This window comes from Acanthisitta chloris, unplaced genomic scaffold, assembly GCF_000695815.1.
Source record: "Acanthisitta chloris isolate BGI_N310 unplaced genomic scaffold, ASM69581v1 scaffold12093, whole genome shotgun sequence".
NCBI lineage: Eukaryota > Metazoa > Chordata > Aves > Passeriformes > Acanthisittidae > Acanthisitta > Acanthisitta chloris.
In genome coordinates this window covers 1-24333 of record NW_008665527.1, presented here as the reverse complement: position 1 = coordinate 24333, position 24333 = coordinate 1, and the positions used below count along the sequence as shown (strand labels likewise).

General features: G+C 41.7%; 1 protein-coding gene across 1 annotated transcript in view; it reads left to right on the top strand.

Annotated features, from left to right (window-relative positions):
- PAX2 (paired box 2) overlaps window positions 1–10886 on the top strand; it is a 52483-nt gene extending 41597 nt beyond the window's left edge. The window contains exons 6-8 of the mRNA XM_009071794.1: window positions 2623–2724; window positions 8605–8688; window positions 10606–10886. Of these exons, the coding sequence (XP_009070042.1) occupies window positions 2623–2724; window positions 8605–8688; window positions 10606–10682 (263 nt within the window). The 3' untranslated portion in view covers window positions 10683–10886. The remainder of the gene's footprint in view (window positions 1–2622; window positions 2725–8604; window positions 8689–10605) is intronic.
- Window positions 10887–24333: the final 13447 nt, after the last annotated feature.

Sequence of the window (24333 nt, the reverse complement as noted above, 5' to 3'; positions counted from 1 at the left end):
ATCCAACCTTTCTGCAGCCAATAAGAGCCTCTGAGTTCTGGGCACATTCTAAGCTAGGACATCTCCTGACACAGTCTCTCCAGCAATATAGATCTCTGGGGATGTTGTCATATAGACCATCCTGTAGCCTAGAAGGCACTGTGTTTCGGGAGAGGCACCGGCCTGAGGACCCTTATAAGGAATTAGACATGGGATGAAGTGTTCAAAAGTTCAAACAGTGTCACACTGACTCAGGTGCTGTTCCTCACTCAGAGGCTCTTAGAGGAGGGAGAACAGCTGGAGCTGGAGGCACGTTATGAGCTAGCTTTGCCAGAGCCATGGAGTACAAGAATTTAATAATCCTGTCTACTTGCTTGTAATGAGAGGAGGTAATGGAAGGGGCCTGCTTGTATGTAAGAGCATTTTAAGAGCCTCTCTGTGGGACTCCTACTGATGTTGCCAATACTGTACTTGTTTGTTATCTTCTTTTTCAAGATTGGGATTTTGACAGATGATCACTTCCCAACAAATTTTCCATGCTCAGTTTTGAACATCAGCCTCTGTGCGCTCATGTCTGAATAAAAACACAAGGGCATATGTGCATACATCAAGTAGCAGAGTGAGTGTATATGTGTTCCCACCTGAATGGAAGTGTCAAAATGAATTAATTTTGCCTGCTGCTACATAATGTTATCTCTAACTTTTCAGTGACACTGTTTTCCCACTCATCACCTGTTGTTATAGCTCAGGCTAGTCAATAAATGAAACAAAAAGAACATGAATTTTAAGCATAAAAATTTCTTGCCTTAAAAGAAAGTGAGAAAAAAATAACTGTATCTAGTAGGTGTTATTCATACAGCTTAACACAGAGCTACAAATCACTATAGGAATGATGGTGATAAAAGGGTAAAAGAATGTAGACTATAAATCCCTGAGACATTACATACTTACTTTTATCAATATTGAGGAGTGGCTGGAAAATGGCTCAGCCACTGTGTGGTAGTTCTGTGCTATTATCTAAGAGAAGGTGAGCTAGGAACATCAGCTACTGACCAGGAACCTCTTCAGGGAGAAAGAATGAACTTGCATTTCTGTTTTCTTGAATAAATCAACTCAGTAATCCTTAGTCAAGACCTATGAAAGCAATGACAGTAGTTTAGCCTACTTCATCCCAGAGAAACTTCCTCCCTTCAGGTTAATGTTCCACACTTATTAGTTTTTGCTTTGCCTTGCAGCTGTTATTTATTTCTGATTCCCCAGCCAAGGCTCGTGCTTGTTCCAGGGTCTGCTTTATAAGTTATCATTCTGCTGTTAGTAGAGCTAAACCAACTCTTCTTCTTTCATTGGCATATCCCAGCATGGTTCCAGTGACTCCAGTGGTGTTAACGGGCTATAGATAACCTGTCACTTCTAAAGCCAAATCAGACTTCTGCCCTCCAGTTAGAACAGACAGGATAGACAAAATTTAACAAAGGAACAACAAATGGCACAAACTTCTTGGTGGGCTACAGTTCACCTAGGGAATGTGAAAGGCTTTGGATGCCTGGAACAGGCTGACATCTCAGTAGGCAGTGTTGGAGGCTGAGCTGTAAATCTCCCAGCAGCTGTGGGGGGAAGATTATCTTAATTTATTTAGCCTTTTTCTGGTTTTGGTTTGGGGTTTTTTTGGTTTTTTTTGTTTTGGCTTGAAACTACCAGCAGCTTCTGAGATTATTTTAGTTCATTTAAATGCAATAAGCACTAACAGCAAATGCCCTTCTGGCTGGCCCATTTTCAGGGTAACCGGTCCAAATGAGGAAACGCCTCTGGCATCAACCAAGAAGCCCCCAGCTGCACTTCCTAAGAGATGAAAAATAAACTACAATCATATACCCAATCCACACCCCTCTCTTCTTTAGTGGTGAAAAGATACCACAACTTTAAGCATTACAAACAAAAACTTGTACCGCTGATAAAAATGAAGTGAGACTTGAACTAATTTGAATGATACTATTACTACATATGTGACACCAGCACCTGGAAGGAGTCCAACTAGTACTGGTTTCATGCTAAGCACTGTGCAAATGTACTCAAAGTGTGCTCTTGCACCAAAGAGTTTGCAGCATAAAAAGAAGCACAGAGAGGTGAAGTGACTTGCCTAAAACCATTAGCAGGTAAATGGCAAAGGTGAGAAGAGAGACAGGCACAGAAAACTCTTGGATCACTTTCTAGTGCCTTGCACATTGATCATGCCCTAAAGAAATGTCACCACAGTTTTGGAACTGTATCTACTGCATATAGACAGGACCTCAGCTACTTTGGCAATGAATATGCTGCCACTCTCTGTGCAGACTGCACTCTCTGTGCAGACCAGGACCATTTTCATTTAGTTAAAATAGGTCCAAAATCTACAATGAAACAAAACAAATTCTTTTGAGCCTCACAAAGCTAAGTTTTTACATCCTCCTTACAGTGTGACACCAAAAGTGCCTCAATCTTTACCCAGAATTTTCAGTGCATGGACAACACTTATGTGAGAGAAGGCTGCACAGTAAATGCCTGTCAAGCTGTTAGTCACATGACACTGGGACAAAAGGCAATAACAAATCAATATTGAAAGATCTTATCCCTATTGATCACCTGTCCTGATTTTTCCCTTTCCAGGTCGTGATATGGCAAGCACCACCTTGCCTGGCTACCCACCCCATGTTCCCCCAACTGGACAAGGCAGCTACCCAACCTCAACTCTTGCAGGAATGGTTCCTGGTAAGTCAGCCGCCAGACCTCAGTAATGGGGCACACGTGTTTGGATGGTTTACCAACATTGTAAGAGCTATCACAGCTGGCTTGGCTACTGCTTTGCTGACATGAAGAGCTATTCTTTTCATAAAGAAATCATCAGGTGCCTATAACCAATGTAGCTAACAACCCTTTTTGCAACATACCTCTTTCCCACTAGTAACTGATTCACTGCTGCTATGGGCAACTAGCTAGCTATAACCTGTGGCAATTAATTGGTAATTAATTAACCTTAGTATTCATTAACTAATGTAATTATTTTTCCAATGACCCATGCAGATTATTATGTACTGCTCATGGCTCAGGATAGTCACCTATCCACTAACTTAGGGTAACAACTTACCTTCTTTCTAAAGCCATAGCATCAAACTGAAAATAATCGATGGTAATTTAATACCTGCAGATTTTGGAGACCTACTGTCCATAGCCTAAACTAGCTAAGAACTCAGCAATGATTAACAGCATATCAGGAGAAACTAACTATTCATTTTTAATAAACAACAATTTACATCCCCTCCTGTTTGTAAGATAGTGCCTCCAAATCCAAGAAACTATCTACCTAATCCTACAAGGCAAACTGTTTCTAAGGCACCCACTGCCTTTGGAGAAACACCATATCTCAACATATGGATTCTCTCACTCTTTAGTGAGAAGAGAGGACCATATACTCTAGGGCAATTGAAGAGTTTATTACCTCAGGCTCTATTCCCCACTTCTCTGATGACAGTTGTCCCCAGTAGATAAATGAGGAGGCAAGATTTTCATTTCTCAGCTATGGTAGCTCAGAGCTCAGAACTTCATCTGCCGCTGATTTCTGCTTGTGTTACAGCCTGGGGTTATGAGTCGTGATGGTTAATGGGCAGGTACACAGTCCATTCTGCAACCTCTGCTATAGAAGGGATGGGTCCAAAACTGAAGCAGCAGAACATTGAGGACATAAAGCTCTTAAATTGCTATCATAGGATTTGCCAGGGCTTATGAGTGAAAAGCCTAACTTAACCCTAATCCAGATCTCGGAACAGCAAGCTAAATGAACATAAAATGCAGTGAGGACAGTGAAAATATCACTGACAGGAAAAGTTTTCAGGTCTAAGCCAAATCATAGAATCATAGAATGGCTTGAGTTGGAAGGGACCTTAAAGCTCATCCAGTTCCAATCCCCCTGCCATGGGCAGCGACACCTTTCACTAGACCAGTTTGCAGAGTACCCCATCCAGCCTGGCCTTGAATACTTCCAGGGATGGAGCATCCATAGCTACTTTGGACAATCTGTTCCAGTGGCAAATTTTAGAGCATCTCCTTCTGCACTAACTTTTTCAGGGAGATGGTTTGGCTCCAGAGTCAGAGAAGCACTAAGACAACATAAATCAATTAACACAACACTCCCCTACCCCAGTCACTCACTAACAGTAGGTAGACTCAGTTGTCAATATTTAAATCAGTTATATGTCAAAACTTACAGAAGGTTATGGCATACAGAAATTATTCATAGTGCCAAAATATCTGGCTATTTGAACAGAGACGTCTGAAAGAGTCTTCTCAAGCAGACTCTTCTCAACTTCTGTTTTCAACTGTTCAGTGATTACTGTCTAAGTTTAATGTCCTCATCACAAGGACAAAAATTTTAAGCCCACAAATCACAGGGGTCACTTATCCAAGAACAGAGTATTTTGGTTCCTTGATGTGGAGGTTACTTATCTATAAGATAGCATTGTCTCAAAAAACCCACAGAAGTACTCCCAAAAAGAAAAGGAATAGGATTATACAGAAAAAAAAAACAGTTAACTTATACTTTAAAGTGAAAAAAAAATAGTCCAGTCAAATGGGAATCTTTACATAAAATTTGATCTCAGCATTCAATTAGAGGAAGTTTTTCCAGTGGCCTATTTGGGCATCCTGCAGTAGTTACTGCATCTTTCAAAAAAGCATCAAGTTCTGGCTGTTTCAGTCATACCACACTGGTCAGACCCAGCCTGGAAGAGCTTCTATTCCTGTCTTCTAATGTGACTGAAGCCAACAAGCTGGAGATAAAGAAGCTTCCTAGGAAGGAACAGAAGACTGGGCTTTAATGGGTCACACTGCAGATCTCTGCAGCCACTACTCTGTGTCAGGGGCCTACAGTGAAAGCCTGAGGAAGAGTATAAGCGTAGAGAAAGAATATATTGGTACTTGATCAAAAGATCTCACAGCCGCCATGTTGCAGCTAAAAGACTTCCTAAGCCAGACTTAGTATCTTCCTATTTGAAATTAAACACCCTTGATAAGTTTCCCCTCGACAAATTTATACAGTGTCTCCTGAGCCCATATACAAGTCTTTAATATCCATAGCAACCTATGGCAAGAAGTTCTGTAGCATAACTACGTATTCTGTGAAAACTACCTCCCTTATTTGTTCTGAACCTGCCACCTGCTAGGCTCACTTCATGCCTCATCGTTTCTGTATTAGAAGACTAAACCAACAAGGTTTAAATACAGATGCCAAGAAATACTGTTAGTAAAGATTCCCTGAGCATAGATTGCACAGAATATAGGCCTCATGAGATCGATCCTCTGTGCCTGCTTACAACCTCTGTTAAGAGTCCAGTTTGAACAGAGAAGAATATGATGTTGCCAATGGTTTGTTACATACCCTCAGCCCAAGAAAGATCAGGGGACAGTGCTTTAACTACACTGGAAACAAGAAGCCAGCAAGATGACTACTCAGGAAGTATCCTTAAGAAACACACTGGCATGCAAGCAAACCTATTGTTCAGACGTGAGTGAATATGAGATAGAGGCTCTGTCTTCTCAAACAAAGGTGCATAGCTAAACACAACTGTGACAGATTTCTAACCCATACAAAATTCTGATTTTTTGACATTTGTTTTCATCTTGCATTGGTATGAGGAGTCAGAATCTTGAAACAGTTCAATTTGCAAACATCAGGATGAAACATTTCAATAACGTCAACATGTTCTAGATGTCAAGACATATTAAAATAATAAAAGAATTGAAAGGAAATTAAATGAGATGGGAAAGGCAAAATGAAACAAAACAAGAAAGTTGAAACATAATACTTTGTTTCAATTTGCAATAATTTCAGAACTTTTCTTTCCAAAACACCATTGAAGCTGACAAGTTCGTGCAAAACATTTCCATCTCAATGAGACAGCACTTTGCAGTGGAAAACTGTTTCTGAGAAGATTGTTTGACCAGTGCTAATCAAAGCTGCTGTGTTCTACCCATGACAACCTTTCACTAGACTTCTACTTGCATGGTCTAGAGAAGAGCTTGTCTGCTGCAGCAGTACATCCATGCAACATGGTCAGTCATGCATGCGAATATCTCTGAGGTTTATGTGGATGATGTGACAAGATACATATCCTGCATTTGCCCTTGCCTGTAACTTCAGGTCCCAGACTGTAAATGTGTATGAAAGCCAGTAGTCCCTGAGCACACACTTAGAAAAGCAGGAGTTAGTCACTCAGAGAAGGCTGAATCAGGTATTGTGCTACACTTAACCTATGCATCTGAGAGAAGTTTCCTGCACACGTAACAGAGCACCTTTGATTCCTGCCTCAATTCTTCCTCTTTCCCAGAAAGGCCATCAAGTTTCTGCAAACTGCTTTGGTGAAGTGAGCATCCGCTGAAGGAACTGCAGTTTACACAGAGCAGTGCGGAGCCTGCAAAGGGCTGGGGATGGCATCGGCAGGGAGTCGTTAAACAGAATCCAATGTTGATGAGGAAATTACACTTGTTTCATTAGTGATCGGGGAAGGCGATAGCTCAGTTCCTCTTGGTCACAGTTGAGCTCAAAAGCTCATTATCCTACTGCATGCATGCTTTCACTCCTCGTCAATAAACACTGTTTCCAGTGGCTGCCCTCCCTCCTCCCCAGTGCTCCATAGCTGTGGCTCTTTCTCCTCTACTTAACCCGTGCTTTAGGAATACTATAAACAGTTTAGGGTGACAACTCAGAAGAGGGTGAGAGAGAAGTCTTGAAATATCAGCACAACTTCACTCCATGTAAAGAAGTGATGTTATATGAGGCACTTTAAGGTGGAAATTCTCATCTGGATTGTTTTTCTCCTTCTTTGGGAGGCAAACTCATGCCAATATATTCCACAGATAAGTCAATTCAGTAGAGATGAAACTGGACTGTGCATTGCACCTTGGTCACCTTAGCAGGTTTTATCTATTCCTTCCCAGCTAGCTGTCAGAATTTTCAGTGGAGGACGTTTCTAGCTATGGAATTAAGCTGAGTTATTAAAACAGTAGTTAGCAACGTCTGTCACACAAAATTAGATTTTATGCTGAAACTAAATGCTACTGTGACTAAAATACCTTTGGAAAGTGATTGGTTTTGATGCATACACATTTTTGCACTGACTACTTTCCTTATTACCCTGAATACCTTTAACAAACCTAGCTGGAAAGTTTCTCCTCAAGTTTAAAGCAGTGCAAATCCCCTGACTTCAACAGACTTCATTTCCACCATCCCAGAATCTGTGGGTTTGGCTTTAACTCTCCAGTGAGGGAGATTTGCAGACATTAAGGTATAACTAATGGCCATTTCTTTGGTAATTGTATCACAGATATCCATAGCACCTTGCATTGCCTTCTTTTCCTGTTCTACGGTACCTAGCAGGAACTGCCAGGTGCTTTCCAGACACTTCTGTTGTAACAATACCACCCTTGCCTTAGGGCAGACCAGAAACCAATAGTCACGCTGTTTTCCCATTGTCTTTAAGTACATAATGCCTTTCAGATGGCATTAATTGTCCCCAGTCTGTTGGTACTGCATTAAATTGAGGTTAGGATCAGATACTGTCATGTTCTTCCTTAACATAATCATACATGTTTAAGTTCTGGGAGATCTATTTATTTTGAATGCGGCACCATACCTTCCTCAGTTACCAAATATCCTGCACAGCCTGCTATAAAACAGAGACACTCAGCTCCTTCTGCATAATAAAACTGAATATGTAAGAAGACTACAACATTCACATCTTGCATCAGAGTCTTATTAGATCACAAAGCTCACAAGTATTTTGGTTTAGGCCCATTTTATTTAATGTGAAAAGGAGAGCTGCAGCTCAGTTTGTCTTTCAGATTCAGAACAGTAGCTAAAACACTAATCATTAGAAAATTATTTTCTGGAGCTGGAATCCAGCAAGTTTTCTCTGGAACTCACTAACTAAGCATAAAGGTGGAGTTAATCATGTATGAATCTCTTTTATGACTAATACCATCATACAGAGTAAGAAAGAAAGCGATTCACATGCTTTCTATTTTGTTTTATATTTAAGCCCACCCAACTCAGAACATTTTCAGAAATGAATGATACTCTTCTCCACAAATATGTCATCACACTCAGCACTCTATGAACAGAATTTAGCAATACATATTGCCATTAACAACACTGCTAGTCCCAATGAGGTTTTTGTTTGTCCCGTCAAGCTCCCATGCCTGCTGCCTTGACACTACTGGAGAACCTTAGATTTTATTTATAAGAAAGCTGATAGTTAAGTGCAGATAAAACTTGCATACATAATCCTACTGCAGCTTGAGAATTGGAAGACAGAAGGCAATGAAAAATCAGGACACAAAAAATAAACCAGTTTAATTATTTATTTGTATCATTGAATTTAATCATTTTAAAGTAATTTCTTCATTGTGAAGAGGTCAATCTTACGATTTTTAATGGCATGGGTAAGCAACATTACACTGAAGAAGCACTGCAGTGTCCCGAAGGGCAGAGTCCTAGGTGGGCAACTTTTCCTGCTGGCATACAGATAAGCGTGACGGAAGAACAGACATAAGTCTTCATTCCTAAGTGTATTTCATATCTTCCTTGGTTTCTTCCAGGGAGCGAGTTCTCAGGGAACCCCTACAGCCACCCTCAGTACACGACCTACAATGAGGCCTGGCGGTTCCGCAACCCTGTACTAAGTGAGTACCTCTTTCCCACAGCACACCCCCAGCCTCGCGCTCCTTCTGTTTGTCTCTTCGTTTTCTTTTCTTTGGTTTTTGGTTTTGTTTGTTTGTTTGTTTCTGAAGAGAGTATTCGGGCAGGTGAAAGACCTTTTTCCTTATTTTCCAATCCAGTGTGGAGATGGGTATATAGCTCATGCATGTTTTGCACCAGTTCTGAAGTTGACTCCTCTTTCATGAGATGGTTCAGAAATTCAGTTCAGCTCTGGCTTTTCTATGGGCTGCACCCACCATTTATTACAGATTATATCAGAAGTTAAATTCAGGTTCTGCTACTCTCTCAGGCCAGAATCAGCATCCATTCAAGGCCTGATTAAAAATCCAGATGAGGTTTTGCTTCACTCCCAAGCTAAACCCAGAGTCAATTCCTGGGGATCTAGAAATCCCATACAAGTTCTTCCTATTGGACCAGTTGGAACAGTTTCCAAAGTGGGAGACAGGCTGCATCACTAAGTTTACAATAGCCAGTAGAGTTCTCTTGCAGGGATATATATCCATCTCCAGTGACTAATATGCCCAGAAATAGGTTTTTTTTCAGAGGGGAAAAAAACTCTTATAAGACCATATTTTCTAAGATGATATTTCTCTTCAAAGGAATAGGAAAAGATTTATTATATGTTAAATAAATCAGTTGTGATTATTACCTACATATTTACTGAGGTTTAACAACAAGATAAGAGATGCACATTTTATTCCAGTGCTGTTAAACATCAGTAAATGTGATCTTAATAGTCAATCACTATTTAACACACATTCAAGAAGCATCCAGAGAGCTTTCATGCCAAATGTGACCCAAATCCCAGCCAGTAAAACATTGTATTATTGTTTCATTTTTTCCCTCCTGGTTTTAAAGGTGACCCATTTTACTTTGTCAGGTATGCTCAGAACATCAGCCTGTGACACGTTCCTTGTGGCTATGGCTCAGGTGTGGTGCATTTGTGCTGCAATGCTGTTGTGGTTTGATCCCAGGCATTAGCCAAGCCCCACGCAACCACTTGCTCCCTCTCCCACCAGTGGGATCAGGGAGAGAATAGGAAGGGTAAAAGCTAGAAAACTTGTAGGTTGAGATAAAGACAGTTTAATAGAGAAAGCCAAAGCTGTGCATGCAAGCAAAGCAACACAAGGAATTAATTCACTGCTTCCCATGGGCAGGAGGTGTTCAGCCAACTCCAGGAGAGCAGAGCTCTATCACATGTAACGATTACTTGGGAAGACAAATGCCATCACCCCAAATGTCTTGCCCTTCCTCCTTCTTCCCCCACTTTATATACTGAGCACGATGTTATATGGTTTGGAATATCCCTTTGGCCATTTTAGGCCACCTGTCCCAGCTGTGTCTCCTCCCAGTTTCCCATGCAGTCCCAGGTTCCTCACCAGTGTGGCAGTCTGAGAAGCAAAAAAGACTCTGTGTAAGCACTGCTCAGGAATGACATCATCATCTCTGTTATCAACCCTGTGTTCCAGCACAAAGCTAAAACACAGCCATACCAGCCACTGGGAAGAAAACTAACTCTACCTCAGCCCAAACCAGCACAAATGCTTATGGGCTTCCCTTCCAGCAACTTACTGATGGTCAGAAGAAGCAAAAGGATCTCCTTCCCATAGAGGGGCATCAGAGCCAGAGGCCACTCAAATACAGCCCTCAGCTGGCTTCCACTGATTGTCTTTTCCTAATCCCATTAGGAGCTCAGTCCCCAAATTCGTTCTTTTGGTTCCTTTGCTTTTCTTTCTTCCTTCCCTTTCCTTTTCAGTTCTCCGTTATTTCCTTTCTTTGTTTGATTGTTTGTGTTTTTTGTTTTGGTTTTTTGTTTTGTTTTGTTTTGTTTACTGTTTGTCCTTTCAACCAGTCCATTCTTCTCCTGTGTTAACTTTCAGGTTCCCCTTATTATTATAGTGCCACATCCCGGGGCTCCGCACCTCCCACTGCTGCCGCTGCCTATGACCGCCACTAGTTACCATGGAAACCACATGAAACTGCAGGGCGACAGCTTAGGCCTCCACATTGTACCTGTCTGATCACCTCCCTCCATCCCTGGGAAGGGTGAAGACACCTTCTCCGTTCCTCCCCACAGTCCAGTTCCTTCCTCTTCGCCGCGAAGGCGCCGGACCAAGCGCTCACCATATGAGACTGACACCCACTCCCCTGCCCTCCACCCCAACCGCTCCCCCACGTGGCCAATTGGCTTCCCCTCGGGGAGCCCTCCCCCACCCCTCGTAGCCACACGAAGCCCCCTCAGCTGCCAGGACTCCAGGGGGCCTGGGAAGCAATGCAGCTGGCAACCATTGCCTTAGAGGACCCCTTTCTGGGAGCGGTAAGGGCCGGGGAAACAGGGGAGAACGCCACTCATCAAACACTGTTCCCCAAAGATACACTCTTCTGTGGTGGACTCTTCAGTGTGTGTAACCTGTGATGCTCACCCTGTTTCCCAGGACAGAGGGAACAGCCTGGCTAGAGCAGAGATAGTAGTACAGAGACCTGTCCCATCGGGCAATGAAGAAAGGACCAAGTAACTATCTGCACCCCACGAGGGGTTCTCTGTGCACCTCATCCCCACTCTCCAGCATGGATTCCCCCAGAGTTGGCTGCACCTCACATGTGGTGACATTGCAGGCCAGAATTGGGAGGAACCTTACACATACACCCACAATTTCTGTGACACACAATCAGCTCAGACAGGAGGATGGAGCAACATTTACAAACCAACCGACGAAATGAAGAAATATATAAATAGATATATAAATATAACTGTGTTTTTATGCTTTGTCATGACATGAAGGTCTGTAAAAAGGAACAAAAAAATTTCCCCAATTTTCTAAAAAACCCGAGCAAACAAAACCAACAAAAAAACCAAAATAATAATTAAAAAACCCTACAAAAATAAAACTCCAAGTCCCATCCCTCCCCACCACCTGAATGGCAGACAAGTTCCTCTGACGTTTGATGCTCCTCTTTCACTCTAGGGTTTTGTTTCCTTTCTGTTTTGCACTACAATGGGATGGTGGTATTGGAGAGGATTGGATGCCAGCTCCACCCAGGTCGCCTCCTCCTCCTCCTTCCCCTTTCCCAAATCCTGTCTCTGGGGAGCAGTGTGGACAAGTCACATCTGACAAAGTTACCAAACACATCAGTCGACAAAAAAAAAAAGCACTCTGAGTCAACAAATGTTTTCCATGTCACTGGTTGGCAAACAAAGAAAACAAGCCCAGCTGCGCTCTAACTGCGCTGTGTGGTGGAAAGTGTGGGGCTTCATGTGGGCCCATCTGATTGCCCTCTGGACAGCTGAGACTGAGATGGACAAATTCAGGATTGGCTGGGATTATTGCTTGGTTCCCTAGCCCTTAGCCTTTGGTCCTTTTACCTTAACCTCTGTACCTGTGATGACTTCAGTTCACCCACATCCCAGCTTATGCAGTTTTAGATATGCCCAACACTCATTCTCCAGATCTCCGCTGCCGGTAACAACACCTTCATTATCTGTGGCCAACACCTAATTTCCTAACCACTATAGCCTTGCTATATGGCCCCCCCCTTCGAATATTCCTAACCACTATAGCCTTGCTATATGCCCCCCCCCTTCGATTCCCAGTCCATCTGCTCATACACCTACTAATTTATAGGTCCCCATTCAAATCCATATGCCTGCATCCTACCAGCCAGTCCCAACATACAGCCCCATCTTTTCATCCTGGATCCTATATCGTGCACCCTAATATTCACCCCTTATCCCAAATGCTCACCTGATGATTCTCTAGGGATTCTCTGCTCTTTTTGGTTCCCAAGTGACTGACAAACACTGTTCTGCAAAAGGCTAACTGTCAATAGAAATGCTTATTACTCCTGTATTGTCAGCAAACTCATAAACTGTTCCTTGCACTGACACTTCCTAAAAATTACTCAAAGAAAACATGAAGGCAGCTATAGCCTGTCCCCAGGGCATCAAGTCTGCCAAAGTAGATCCTTGTTGTTTTAGAGAGGTTTCAGATAAAACTCATGGGCCATTGTCCATGGACAAAGACAGGATTGAGAATAAAACCCCCAAAGGGCATAAAAGTGAACAGTGGAGCAATCTGTACAGCCAACACTATGTATAAAATCCAAAGTTCCAAGCCTCTGAGGAGATGTGGTAGTTGACTCGGTATTCTGTCTCCAAGTTTAACTTGTATGTATGAAATCCACCATCAGTAAACAGCTGTGTTGATCCCAAAGGCCCCTCTCATGTAACTCTTTTAGCCCTTGCATGGCTCTAGCTGATTATAGGTCTGTGTCTTCTTTAATGGGGTGCCCAAATGATAAGGGTATTTGGGGGGAACGTTTACATAGAAGATATAGAGCTAAAATCTGTTCCTGTACAGAATAAAATCAAAGAGGTTACTCTTGATCTATTAAAAGTGTCATTCTGCACATCTTACCTCCGAGTAACCTGCTGCAAATAGCAGAGTTGTTACACTGTCACCAAGACCAGAATTTGGCCTGTTATCTCATCTTTTTCTATGAGAGAAGAAAATTCGGGGCAATTTCTAAAAATTTAGTTTCACCACTCCTTCTGTTTTCCTTCACAGACACCAGATAGATGTTGGACCCTGTTAGTAATGTCTCTCAGTCTCTCAGGAAAACCTTTGCTCTACTTGTGCACCACTCAGATTCACTCAGCAGGTGGTCAGGGCAGAGGCAATAAAAAATCCCAGGACCAGCAAGGAGAAGATCCTGAGGAGGCTAGAGAAAAGGAGACTGTCACACCTCACACTTGGCTACCTGCAGCCCAGGGGTCACCTCAAGAGAAGCTAGCATCTCAGAAATGCTTATTTTTATAAGGGTGTTTCACTAAACTTGAGACAAGAGCTAGGGTCTGAAAACAGGATTTGGTTGGTTCACTCATGGCTAGCTTGATTTGACCCCTGGAGGGCCAAATCTATTGTTGGTTTAACTCCACTGGTAAAAGAGGATTTCCACCAGGCACTGGATTGGTCTGGAAAGTTCATAAGTACAGCACGTAGTTTGACCAGGAAAACTAAAAGGAAAGCAGAATTATGCAAAGGACTGGGCAGTCTAATCCTCTTCCACCACCATCTGTAGACCCTCATGCGAATGTACAGAATTACATTTGCCAAAGAGTTTCTTGTGTTGGTTGTTTTGATTTACAGTCGGTGGATGCATTGTAAAGCAGTATTATAGCCCAAGTCTAGTAGCTGACATGGGGATTTATGTGGTGATATTACGCATAAGAAAACCATCAATATTCATATAGATTCCATTAGACTGGACTATGCAGGAAACGCAAAAATTCTACCAATTATTTAATATTATGTTATTTGCAAAAAACAATTGCTGCTTTGTAGGAAGATAATGTGTGTAATGTGAAGGCAATTCCTCTTGTATATAAGTTCATCTCCATCTTCATCATGGTAGTTATTAAAACAGCCTCGTCTCATCCTGTAGATAAGGAACACGCTGTCTGTACTGTGCAAGTCTCGTCGTGCTCACTGAAAACAAAACAATGTGTTCAATAAAGCACAGCACAAATTCAGAACCTGAGGGAACAGCCAAACCTTGGAAGGACCCTTTCCCCAACAGGCCAACAGTTGCTTTGCTATAGCTGGATTTTTTTTTTCATTTTTCTTTAAAACATTTTACAGGAAAAAAAGAAAAAGAATTGGAAGAAGAAATCACTATGTAAAATCCAGTGAAGTCTATGACTCAAACCTCTCCTTCATTCTGCTGTCTCTTACCTTTCCCACACCCTCTTTCCATTCAGTTTCTATCTCTCTTTTAGCATTCCTCATTCCTGATGCACTTTTCTATCCAGAGACACCTGTGGCAGGTATCTGGGACCTCAAACTCCCCAGTTTTCCTTGTGGCTCTAGAAAACATTTGTCAAGTCCAATTTCCCCCCTATAGCCCAATTTCAATCCTCTGTAAAATGGGAATAACAATAGTTTCGAGCTCACAGGGGGATTGCACAGCTGAATTAATTAGTACCAGCTCAGTGCTTTGAGATCCTGGATAGAAAATTCTATCAAAGTGTTAAGTATTATTATGAATAATAATTAATGTTTCCATTACATTTATTTTTTCCTTTTTCTCATAAATCATTCTTTGTTTCTTTATTCTTCTTCTTTAGCTCTCCCTTCTCTTCTTTCTTCTCCTATCATTCTTAGTTCTGCTGTTACATTTGCTTTCTCTAATGGACCAAGCAGAAGTATTGTGAGACTGGATCTCCTTCTGTCTCCATTTTATCATGGGGAAGAATCTCATGAGTTCTCAAATGCTGTGCTTGGCTGGAAACAACAGGGACCATGGCATTTCAAGCTGGGCAGCACTTTTGAGTCCTGTTCTCTGAAGCTCCCACCTCCCTTTGGCCCAAGGGGATGTGGGGCAAGACACAGGAAGGGTTGCACGGGGTGGATGCATTAAAGTTGACACTCCTGTGACCTGTAAATCTTTTGGGGAGGGTTGGTGGCAATGAGCCCTGCTGTGGAAACAGGGAGAAGTTTGCATGCTTTCTGACCCATCGGTAGCGACGAATCAAACTCAGAGTAAGACTTCAGAATTAATCACAACATGAATGTGAGGACATTAAACAAACAAGAAAAGGAAAACAAAAACCCCTGCACCTCTTTCTTCTCTTCAGTATATAATTATATATGCATAGTAACATTTTCCTAAAGGAATGTTGGGTTTGCTGAACTATTGTAAAAACCCCACACTTTTATCCCTAAGGAAAAGCACCCCTCTAGGAAAAGAAATAAGAATCATAGCTGAGCTGCACTCTTTGGCACTGACAGAGTGAGGGCTTCTGAGGGACCCACAAATACCACAGTGTGCTCCTTGGCTGGGCCCAGGACGGTGGCAGACTCGCAAAGCAGGAAGGAGGGACCAACCTGACAATTACAGAACTGACCACAAATGTAACAACAAGCAGCTCTGCTGATGACCTCCAGGCTAAGCTAGACTTGAGACCGGGGAGGGGAGGGGGCCAGTGCCAGGTGCAGGGTCACATCCATTCTAGGCTGCTGCAGCCCCTCTTGGCTTTTCCTCATCACTTCAGTTCTGTTTGACTCTTTTCTTTTCTCTTTTTGTGCACATGAGAAATAAAAGCAAAATTTTTTTTTGTATGTCATTTTTGTGGCTTCTGGCTTGTTTCTCTTTCACTCTCTCTCTCTTTTTCTCGCCCTCAGCACTTCACTCTCCAACAGATTCCCCTGGAGGTCTCTGAGATGTTACACTTGTTGCACCTCATACCCTTCGGGCACCATGTAAACAACACTATGATAGCAAACAACCACCAGGCCGTGTGATGGAAGACACTGCACATGCTTGCAACACCCCACAGAGCAATGCAGCCTCTGAGCCCCCACCAGCCCCCACGAGCTCCTATTCACTGCCAGCAGGACTCCCTCTTCTATTGATCTCACTCAATTGACTCCCAATGATCCATAACACATCAGGTGTCCCCAGGTAGTTCAGAAAATCAGAATGCCATTGGGTAGCCACAACATCAGAACATATCTATGGGGTAAAACCCCGAGTCTCCCTCCCCTTTATGTCTGTTTCCTCATAGCCCCAACTGGGGATGAGCAACACCTGCCCAGCATGCCTCCAGGAGGATTTTAAATCTTCCAGAATGAGCCCTGATGCTCCATCAGAGCACTGAGTGGGTTGTGGGAGAGGACTCAGTAAAGGGAGGGTGGCTGACAGCTCTCAGGTATTATCCCAACTTCTTTGATACCCTAATTTTAGTTTCACAAGAGGAATTCTGTTAGCCTGATGTTTTATTATAGCTTCTTCTCTCTTAATCTCTATCTTGGCCAAGTGGGGGCAACCCCAAATATAAAGTCATTACTAACCCATTCCCCAAGCTACTCACTGTCCACCTTACAAACAGCTGGCCGTTACATTAAGGTATGCTATAAACATACCAAATACTCAGGTATTCACTCCATTTTTCCTCAGTTAAGCATTAATTCTCCAGTAAGCCATATGCAGTTTAAGGTCATAGGGGCAGAGTAAAAATGTAGCAAGGAGTCAGGCTAGACTAAATCAATTTTGCTCCTACAAATTTTAGTCATAAAAAAATATTTTCACAACATCTCATGAAGGCCAGTGGGCCACATTTTCTGCCAGTGTGTGTCTCTTAAGGAAAACCTGTGCAGAAGTGCTGTCATGATATCAAATGTTTTCACTCATCAGATAGTAAAAACATTTCCTTTTGTCTCATTTTCTATTTTTTCCCTTGCAGTATTAATAGAATAGGCTGAAAATCCTCCAACAGGACAATTTCCATGAGTGAAAGTCAATTTGTTGAAATCCAAACAGACGGTAAAAGCAATTCAATTTTCACCATGCTGCAGCAGAACTGCTTGGCAACTATTCTGAAGTTGGAGGCCTCAGGTTTCCAGGGTCTGCTGCCTGTGAGACAGACAAGCCTGGGATGTGATGCAGGGAGAGGCTTGTGCTCGAAACTGGAACAAAACTGGATTCCAAAATTCTGAAGTCTTCTATGCATCAGAATTCTCTTTCTCCACCAAAGTTTAGGTAATAAGAATCAAATGGTGAATTGATAGATGAGATCCTAGATATTAAAGTGACTGGAATCAAAGGAAATTACAGATGTATATTTGCTGTCAGACTTGAAAGACAGGCTAAGAATCAACAGATAGATGTGTCAGAGAAAGCAAAATTGATTTTCAAAATTCATCTTGGTACAATAATCTTAGAAGAACGATTCAGAAATTAGCATGATCATCTCATTTGTATTGCACTTAATACAGCCCAGAGATCCTCATCCTGACATTCCTGCATAAGTCTCCATATCTGATAGCAGAACTACAGCAAAACTTTGCAACTTTCACGAACTTATATATCTTGCAAAAAGAAATACTTGCATGAAAGAGCTATTTCCACCATTCCAACTAGTATTATGTTCCTTTAATAATCCTGCATAATCAATGGGAGTTCTCAGTGTGAAAATGTTATGTGATAAAACTAAAAAGAGCACCACAGTCTGTCTCCTAGCGAGGAAAATGATATTCTAAGAGTTTATGCAACACTAAGTAAAGAAATCCTTTTTATGATTACTCTGACAAGGAAAATAAAGAAAAGTTTGAACATTCTGAGATGATGACAAACTTTTTTAAAAATAAGTACACTCTTTAATGAGGTGTAGGCAAGGAAAGATAATACACGTCTAAAGGTATTCATTTAGGTAATGGATGAATTTACAGGACAAACAATCAGTACAGAAAAACTGTAAGGACCTGGGGAGTGTCAAAAATAGAAGAACAACAAACATGGCATCAGTGTTTTGAAGGAAAAAAATGATCCTGAAAATATAATCTGGTAAATCTACACAATGATGCTTGTATCCAAAGGAAAATACTTTCAAATATCAAGGGAAAGATCAGCTCACTAAACAAGTAGTAGATAACAAAGATATGCACAGTAAACAGTCTGTACAGAAATTCTTCTCTGGTTTAGGAAAAAAAGCTGGGAATATCCTCAGGACAGTTAACTTACGTGATTCAGGAGCTGTCTGTGGTGAAGCAAAGGAAGTTTGTTAGAGCCTGTATTGTCAGCCCCTGATACTTGAAAATCATGAACCAAGTACACACGAAAATCACAAGATTGACTGGAAATTATGTAATTTGTATGTAACACCAGGCATCATTTTGTATATATGTATATTTATATACATGTATATAAAATAAAACCAAAATAACTTTTATTTGACTTCTAATTTCAGTGTTCTCAAGACATCTGTAGCTATGTTATTAATGGTGGCTCTTCCACTGTAACAGTTAGAAATTCACTTCTAATGAAAAGGGAGCATCTCTCCACATCACAGTAACCCTGTGGTTTAGTGCTTTCAGAAGCAGCTCAAATGTCACAAGACCTGGAAATGGCCCAGTAACTCCTGGCAAGGCTTAGAGAGCTGGTGTGATATCAAAGCTTATCAATGACCTGGGTTTTTTCCTGCCTTCTGCTGTGTGACATTTTGGTGGAAGATGCTCATCTGAAGCATGTTTGATAATTTCAGGTTCAAAACTCTACCTGCAAATTCATTCCATTGCAGCTGCTTGGAAAGGACCTTTTTACACTGTTCTTTGTCCCTGTAGCAGGAGAACCCTGGCTGCTTCTTGCAACCCCTCCCTCCTGCCATACCTTCTACCCTTTCCTTCAAGTTCCCTTTTCTGTGCCTCGCCAGTTCTGTCCCAGGCATGTTGTCCCCTGGTATCGCCCATCACATGGAAAACAGATTCTTTGCAAATTCCCTTCCTCCTTCTCTGCCTCCTGCCCTCTCATGTTTCTTATATACACTGGGGAGACCATCCAGCACCCCACATTTCCTGCTCATGCACTACTGGCTTCTCCATACAGCCCTTTCTCCCACACATTTAGAGGAGCTTCTCTATTCTTACTGTTTTCATTGCTCTCCACAGTCCCCTTTACTACTCTGACAGGAACACCAGGCTTCAGGAGAGAAGCAACACTCATCTTTACTACAGGCAGCCTAACTTTCTGCTGCCAGAGTTTGTAAGTAAATGATGACCATCTGAAACTGCAGCTGTCTGCGGCTTCCATCCCTGGGATAAAAGTTGTAAGGGAACAGTTTGAGTTTTGGTTTTTTAAACTGAAATAGAGTAGGTTTAGATTAGATATTAGGAAGTAATTCTTTACTCTGAGGGTGGTGATGCACTAGAACAGGATACTCAGATAACTTGTGGAAGTTCTTCAGGCCAGGTTGGATTGGGGGTCTGAGCAACCCGATCTAGAGGGTCCTGGCCCATGGCAGGAGGATGGAACTAGATGATATTTAAGGTTGTTTTCAGCTCAAAACATTCTATGATTCTGTGGCTTTTGACTGAGACAAATTTCAAACACACCCAGTTTAACACTTATGAAAGGAATACAAACAAAACTTACACAGAAAACCCAAATAACACAACGTGTAACATCACACAGATAGAGAAACTTCCTGTACAGAAGAAAAAAAGCATTTTTCTTCTGTGTCAGAATCCATGCGAATGCAGTTTTAACTACAGAGCTGCCTTTGGCACCTCCTTAATATGCCAGCAATGGTTAGTTACAGTGCCTAGCTAATAAGGCAGCTTCCACACATGCACTTTACATACTCGTATATGAAAGTCAAATCATCGTTAATGAGCAAATCAATCCAAAGCCCCTTATTTTCATGCTCCTTTCTCTAATATCAAGACCAGTAGTTTTTAACCTATGCTTCTAAAAATCTCTGGTTTACTTTTAAGGAAACTGCTTCTAATGTAACTGGGCTTATGGACTTAGATGCACTATAGTGGCAGCTATTCTACTGCCTGGCTTTTGTTCTTACTGTCTGCTAATTGAAAAAGATTGAAAATCGCTTCTCTAGATACACTTCAAATTTCAGTGAATGACTTAAAATTCAGGAACCCAAATTTCTACCAAGCAACATCTAGCTAACAGTTTGCTGTCTAACCCATTGGGAAAGTTTGTGTGTCCTATCCCCCTGTTAAAGCTGAGTAGAAACAGGATAATAGGTTGCTAACACTATCAGCTGAGACAATCTTTTATCTCAAGCAGACCCGGTCCACACTCAGAAAGTCCCAGACAGACTCTGCACAGAATCATTCTCCTTAAATGTCATGAATTGCCTGGTTTAAATTGAAAAGTCATAGAGAAAAAAACAGCAGTAAAAGAATCGAGCCAAGGCTGCAAAGCTGGGTATTCAAAAGTTTGTAAGTGCTAGAATACAGGAAGACTGGACAGAACTCTGCAGGCAATGTGCCGAGGGAACAGGAGAGAAATTAAATGAACTTGTAATACTTTTTGCTCTCTGACTTTGTAGTCTATTAGCAGCAGAGGATAAGATTAGCACAAGAGGTTTGCACCACCATGAACTGAAACTCCTTGTACACTCCCTACCACCCACCTTTGTCCAGCGATCCATTTACATCACACAAGTGTAATATACTAGTAGGTTAAATTTGCTAATAAACCAGGATGTGAGCATGTTATAGCTACTTAGTATTCAGTTTGCTCTTTTATAAATGATTTGGTAGAGAATCAGGCCCTCCTCTCCCTCTCTAGCTGACTCTCATCTGATTCTAATTCAATTTCTCTGCCTATTGTTTATTTCACCGCTCCCCTGTGAAGTGTCAAATGCTGATGTTCCGTCAGCCTAGAACTGTCGTTTATATTTGTCATTCAGTCCTTGTTAAAAAATAAAACAGGACTGCGCCTGACTTGGAGCGCTCTGCCTGGGAATTCCCTGTGGTAAAATTAGTCCATTTAGATGGAAAGTTTTGTGTCACTCCCCTGTCTAAATTGGCAGATCTGGCTCTTTTGCAAAAACCAATAAACTGTGAACCTTGATGCATCTGTCAATCAAACTCATCTTTCGTGAGCAAAGCCAGATGACAACAAAAGCTGGGCAGGCTCCTCCGATTGGTTCTTCTCATTTAGGCATATCAGGAGGCACCTGTCACTCCTCTGGCTCAGCATCGTGCTCAGAGGGACTCCATTCACAGAGAGATGAAGCCTTATTGGGGGCTGGGTTGGGGCTGGGATGGGAAAGGAGGAAGGGGGAGTTTACCCTCCTTACTTTCAATACAGTCTGCAGCTTGGCTCCTTCCTCACAGCTCTGGTGAGAGGCAAGGAACTGGCATAACCTTTTGTTCTAGAAATGCTTTCTTCACATCTTAAGTGAATGCTTTCATTTCTTAAACTATGTAGGTTTTCTGGCGGCTAAAAGGATGTATCAGGAGCAGTAAATGTGACATGTTACATCCCTGGGGCTCTGGGAACTGGGCCACGATACCACAGAGGAAAGACAGTTCATATTCCAAACCTCTTTCCAGAGCTGCTGTGTGCACCCTGCCTATCTGGTCACCCGCTGAGGAGAAGCAGAAAAGGTATTTCTACCTGTCTGCTAGGAAAGAAGGGGATCACAGAGTGTTTGCATGTCAGGGGAAGCATTTTATATAAAGGCATAAAAGAGGAAGAAAAATGGTAGCAAACAGCAATAGCTCACACCATGGTGCTTGAGAGGAGCTGAGGCACTTAAGAACTGATGATACCTATGGGAAAGATCCCCAGAGAGATCAGACTTCAGGGAACATCTTGACTTCTCCAGTTTTCACTGGAAAATCTTGAACTCTGCTGTCTGCCCTCAAAGAGTGCCAAATTTTTATTATTTTGGGGGGTTTTTTGATTTAAAAAAATTTTAACTTAATGTTTTGAAGTGTACACATTTGCGTATTTGCATTAGGTTACCACTGAACCATTTGAGAAACTTGTTCTTCCACAGAACTGCTGATTAATGGTGGATTTTTGTTGCCTCTTAGGCACCCCATCACAAACCTCATCTCAGCTACCTGTTTTTTCTCTTTCTGCTATGTTTTGTTCAGAACAGCTCTGCCATCATATGTCACTTAGGCTGTTTGCAGGTATCACTGTAATTGTCTTGGCAGTGCAGTAGCCAAACAGTTCTCTCAAAATCAGAATAGAGTATGTGACTATTTCTCAGTTGCCTTACAAGTCTCATTAAAGCTTTGTGCTTTTGCCAGTTACAGAATATATAAGATGGAAATCTCAGCCTCCCTACAACAGTTGTGAGTTCATTTGGTTCTACCATCCAGTTTCAATTACAGGCCCAAAAATACAAGACAAAGAGCTTGAAAACAAAGAGGAAATAAAGGTCTTTATTACATTTAAGCTCATGTTGCTATTCTTGCAGGTGAAGGATAACAATTCTTGCCTACTGAGTGTTTCAGACTTGCCAAACTGGGCATACAAAGTACTGATTTTCATGTGAGAGATGAATCTGGTATAACATTGACCAGGTGATGCTAGTTAGAATTCATATACATATTTACTGGGCTACATATATAAGGTCAAAATACAATCTGTGCATCATTGTTTGGGGTCTTGAAAAGACTGCCAGTACCCCTTAAGTAGGCAGCTTAAGGGGTACTGAGTAAGTGCACAAAGTAGCATAGCCAAAGGCTACAGTCATGGAAGGAAATGCTACAGTCACTACGTACTGTGACTATGAACCAGACTAATATCACCTACAAATATTGAGACAATGACTCCATGCTTTGTGTACTGTACAAAGTAAGGCACCATTCCTGTTCTGACCAACCTACTTACCATTAGACAAAACTGAAAAGGAAAGCAAGTCATTCAATTCTGCTCACCTGATCACTGACAGGAAAGGAGCAACACATAAAGCTCACTAGCCACACCAGCACACTGGATCCTCCTGCCCTTTATGCAAGTATGGATAAAAGCAAAGGGGACCACCATCAATTAGCCCTAGCTATTTTTAATTTTTTTTTTCCAGATTATTGAGAAAGTAAATGAAATATAATGAATTTTCAACACAGGTTTTCTACCTGGTGCATCATTTTCTGGCAGGGGAATACATACACATAACATAAAGGATGTCTAAGCAAATGAGTTGGAAAATGCTGTGATGAAATAGAAGAGAAATTTTAGGATGCTGCATAGTGGAAATAAAGTGTTAACAGATAGGTCACAGAAGGACACCATTAGCCCAAATAATGGCTATAAAGCTGTTAATTTAGGAAGACACTTGTCCAAGATTCCCAAAAGCAGCTCTCTGAAACATAAGCCATACTCAGGGATCTAACCAAACACCACAAGTTTCCCAGAACCACCAGCAGCCCAGCACTTTCCCAGTTCATGAGCATCTTTGCTTTCGCAGATGCACACAGGAGTGGAGTGAGATTTCCTTCCATTATTTATTCCCATCTCAGTGCTCTACTTTGAGGATTCACTGGCCAGTAACTATAAGATATTGGCCAATATTCTGAACTGTATAATCTTTTGTTCTTCTGTTTCACCCTTGTCAGAATATTCCAAAGGCTCAGTTTCTGCAGTTGTGACCAGCTCCTCAAAAGAGTCCAAGTGTGAGCTAGGCATGTAAATATGTACAGCTCAGTACTTTTACTACAAGACTCTGAGGAGTGTTTAGACACTCAGCTGTACATTACACACTGAACTTTAGCTTTTTTGAATTTTTTTCATATTTTGTTAAAGATCCCCAAAAATCTACCCATAAGTTTTTTACTGCATTTAATCAGACCTGAGGGTTAATTAATTAATTTGTAACCTGCCCATCTTTGAAAATTCTGTTCTCTAAGCTCATTAGGAAAAGTCTTCCCCTGTTATTCTACCAGCTGGGATACATATTCACCATTCGACTTCTTTCTAAGTTTTAGTATTACTTAAATTATACCCTGTGCTCCAGCTATTTCATTGTGCTCTCCCTTCTGTCTGTATCAGGCGATCACTCTCACTAGATTTAAAGTATTACTGTCCGTAGCAGGAATTCTCTTGCTGCTTTGTGTTTGCACAGTAGGTAACATAGTGGGCTCCTGGCCCACACCAGAGGTCCCAAAGGCTACCACAAAATAGACTGTGAATGGCAAAATATTTTTGGGGGAAGGCCACAAAGGTGTTTCATTCCTGTGAAACACCCTAAAAATGTCAAATATTTCTTCCCCTTGGGGCAAATTCTCTGGAATTACTGACTTCCCAGAAAATCCTGCTTTGGAAGAATTATAGAATCATAGAATCATAGA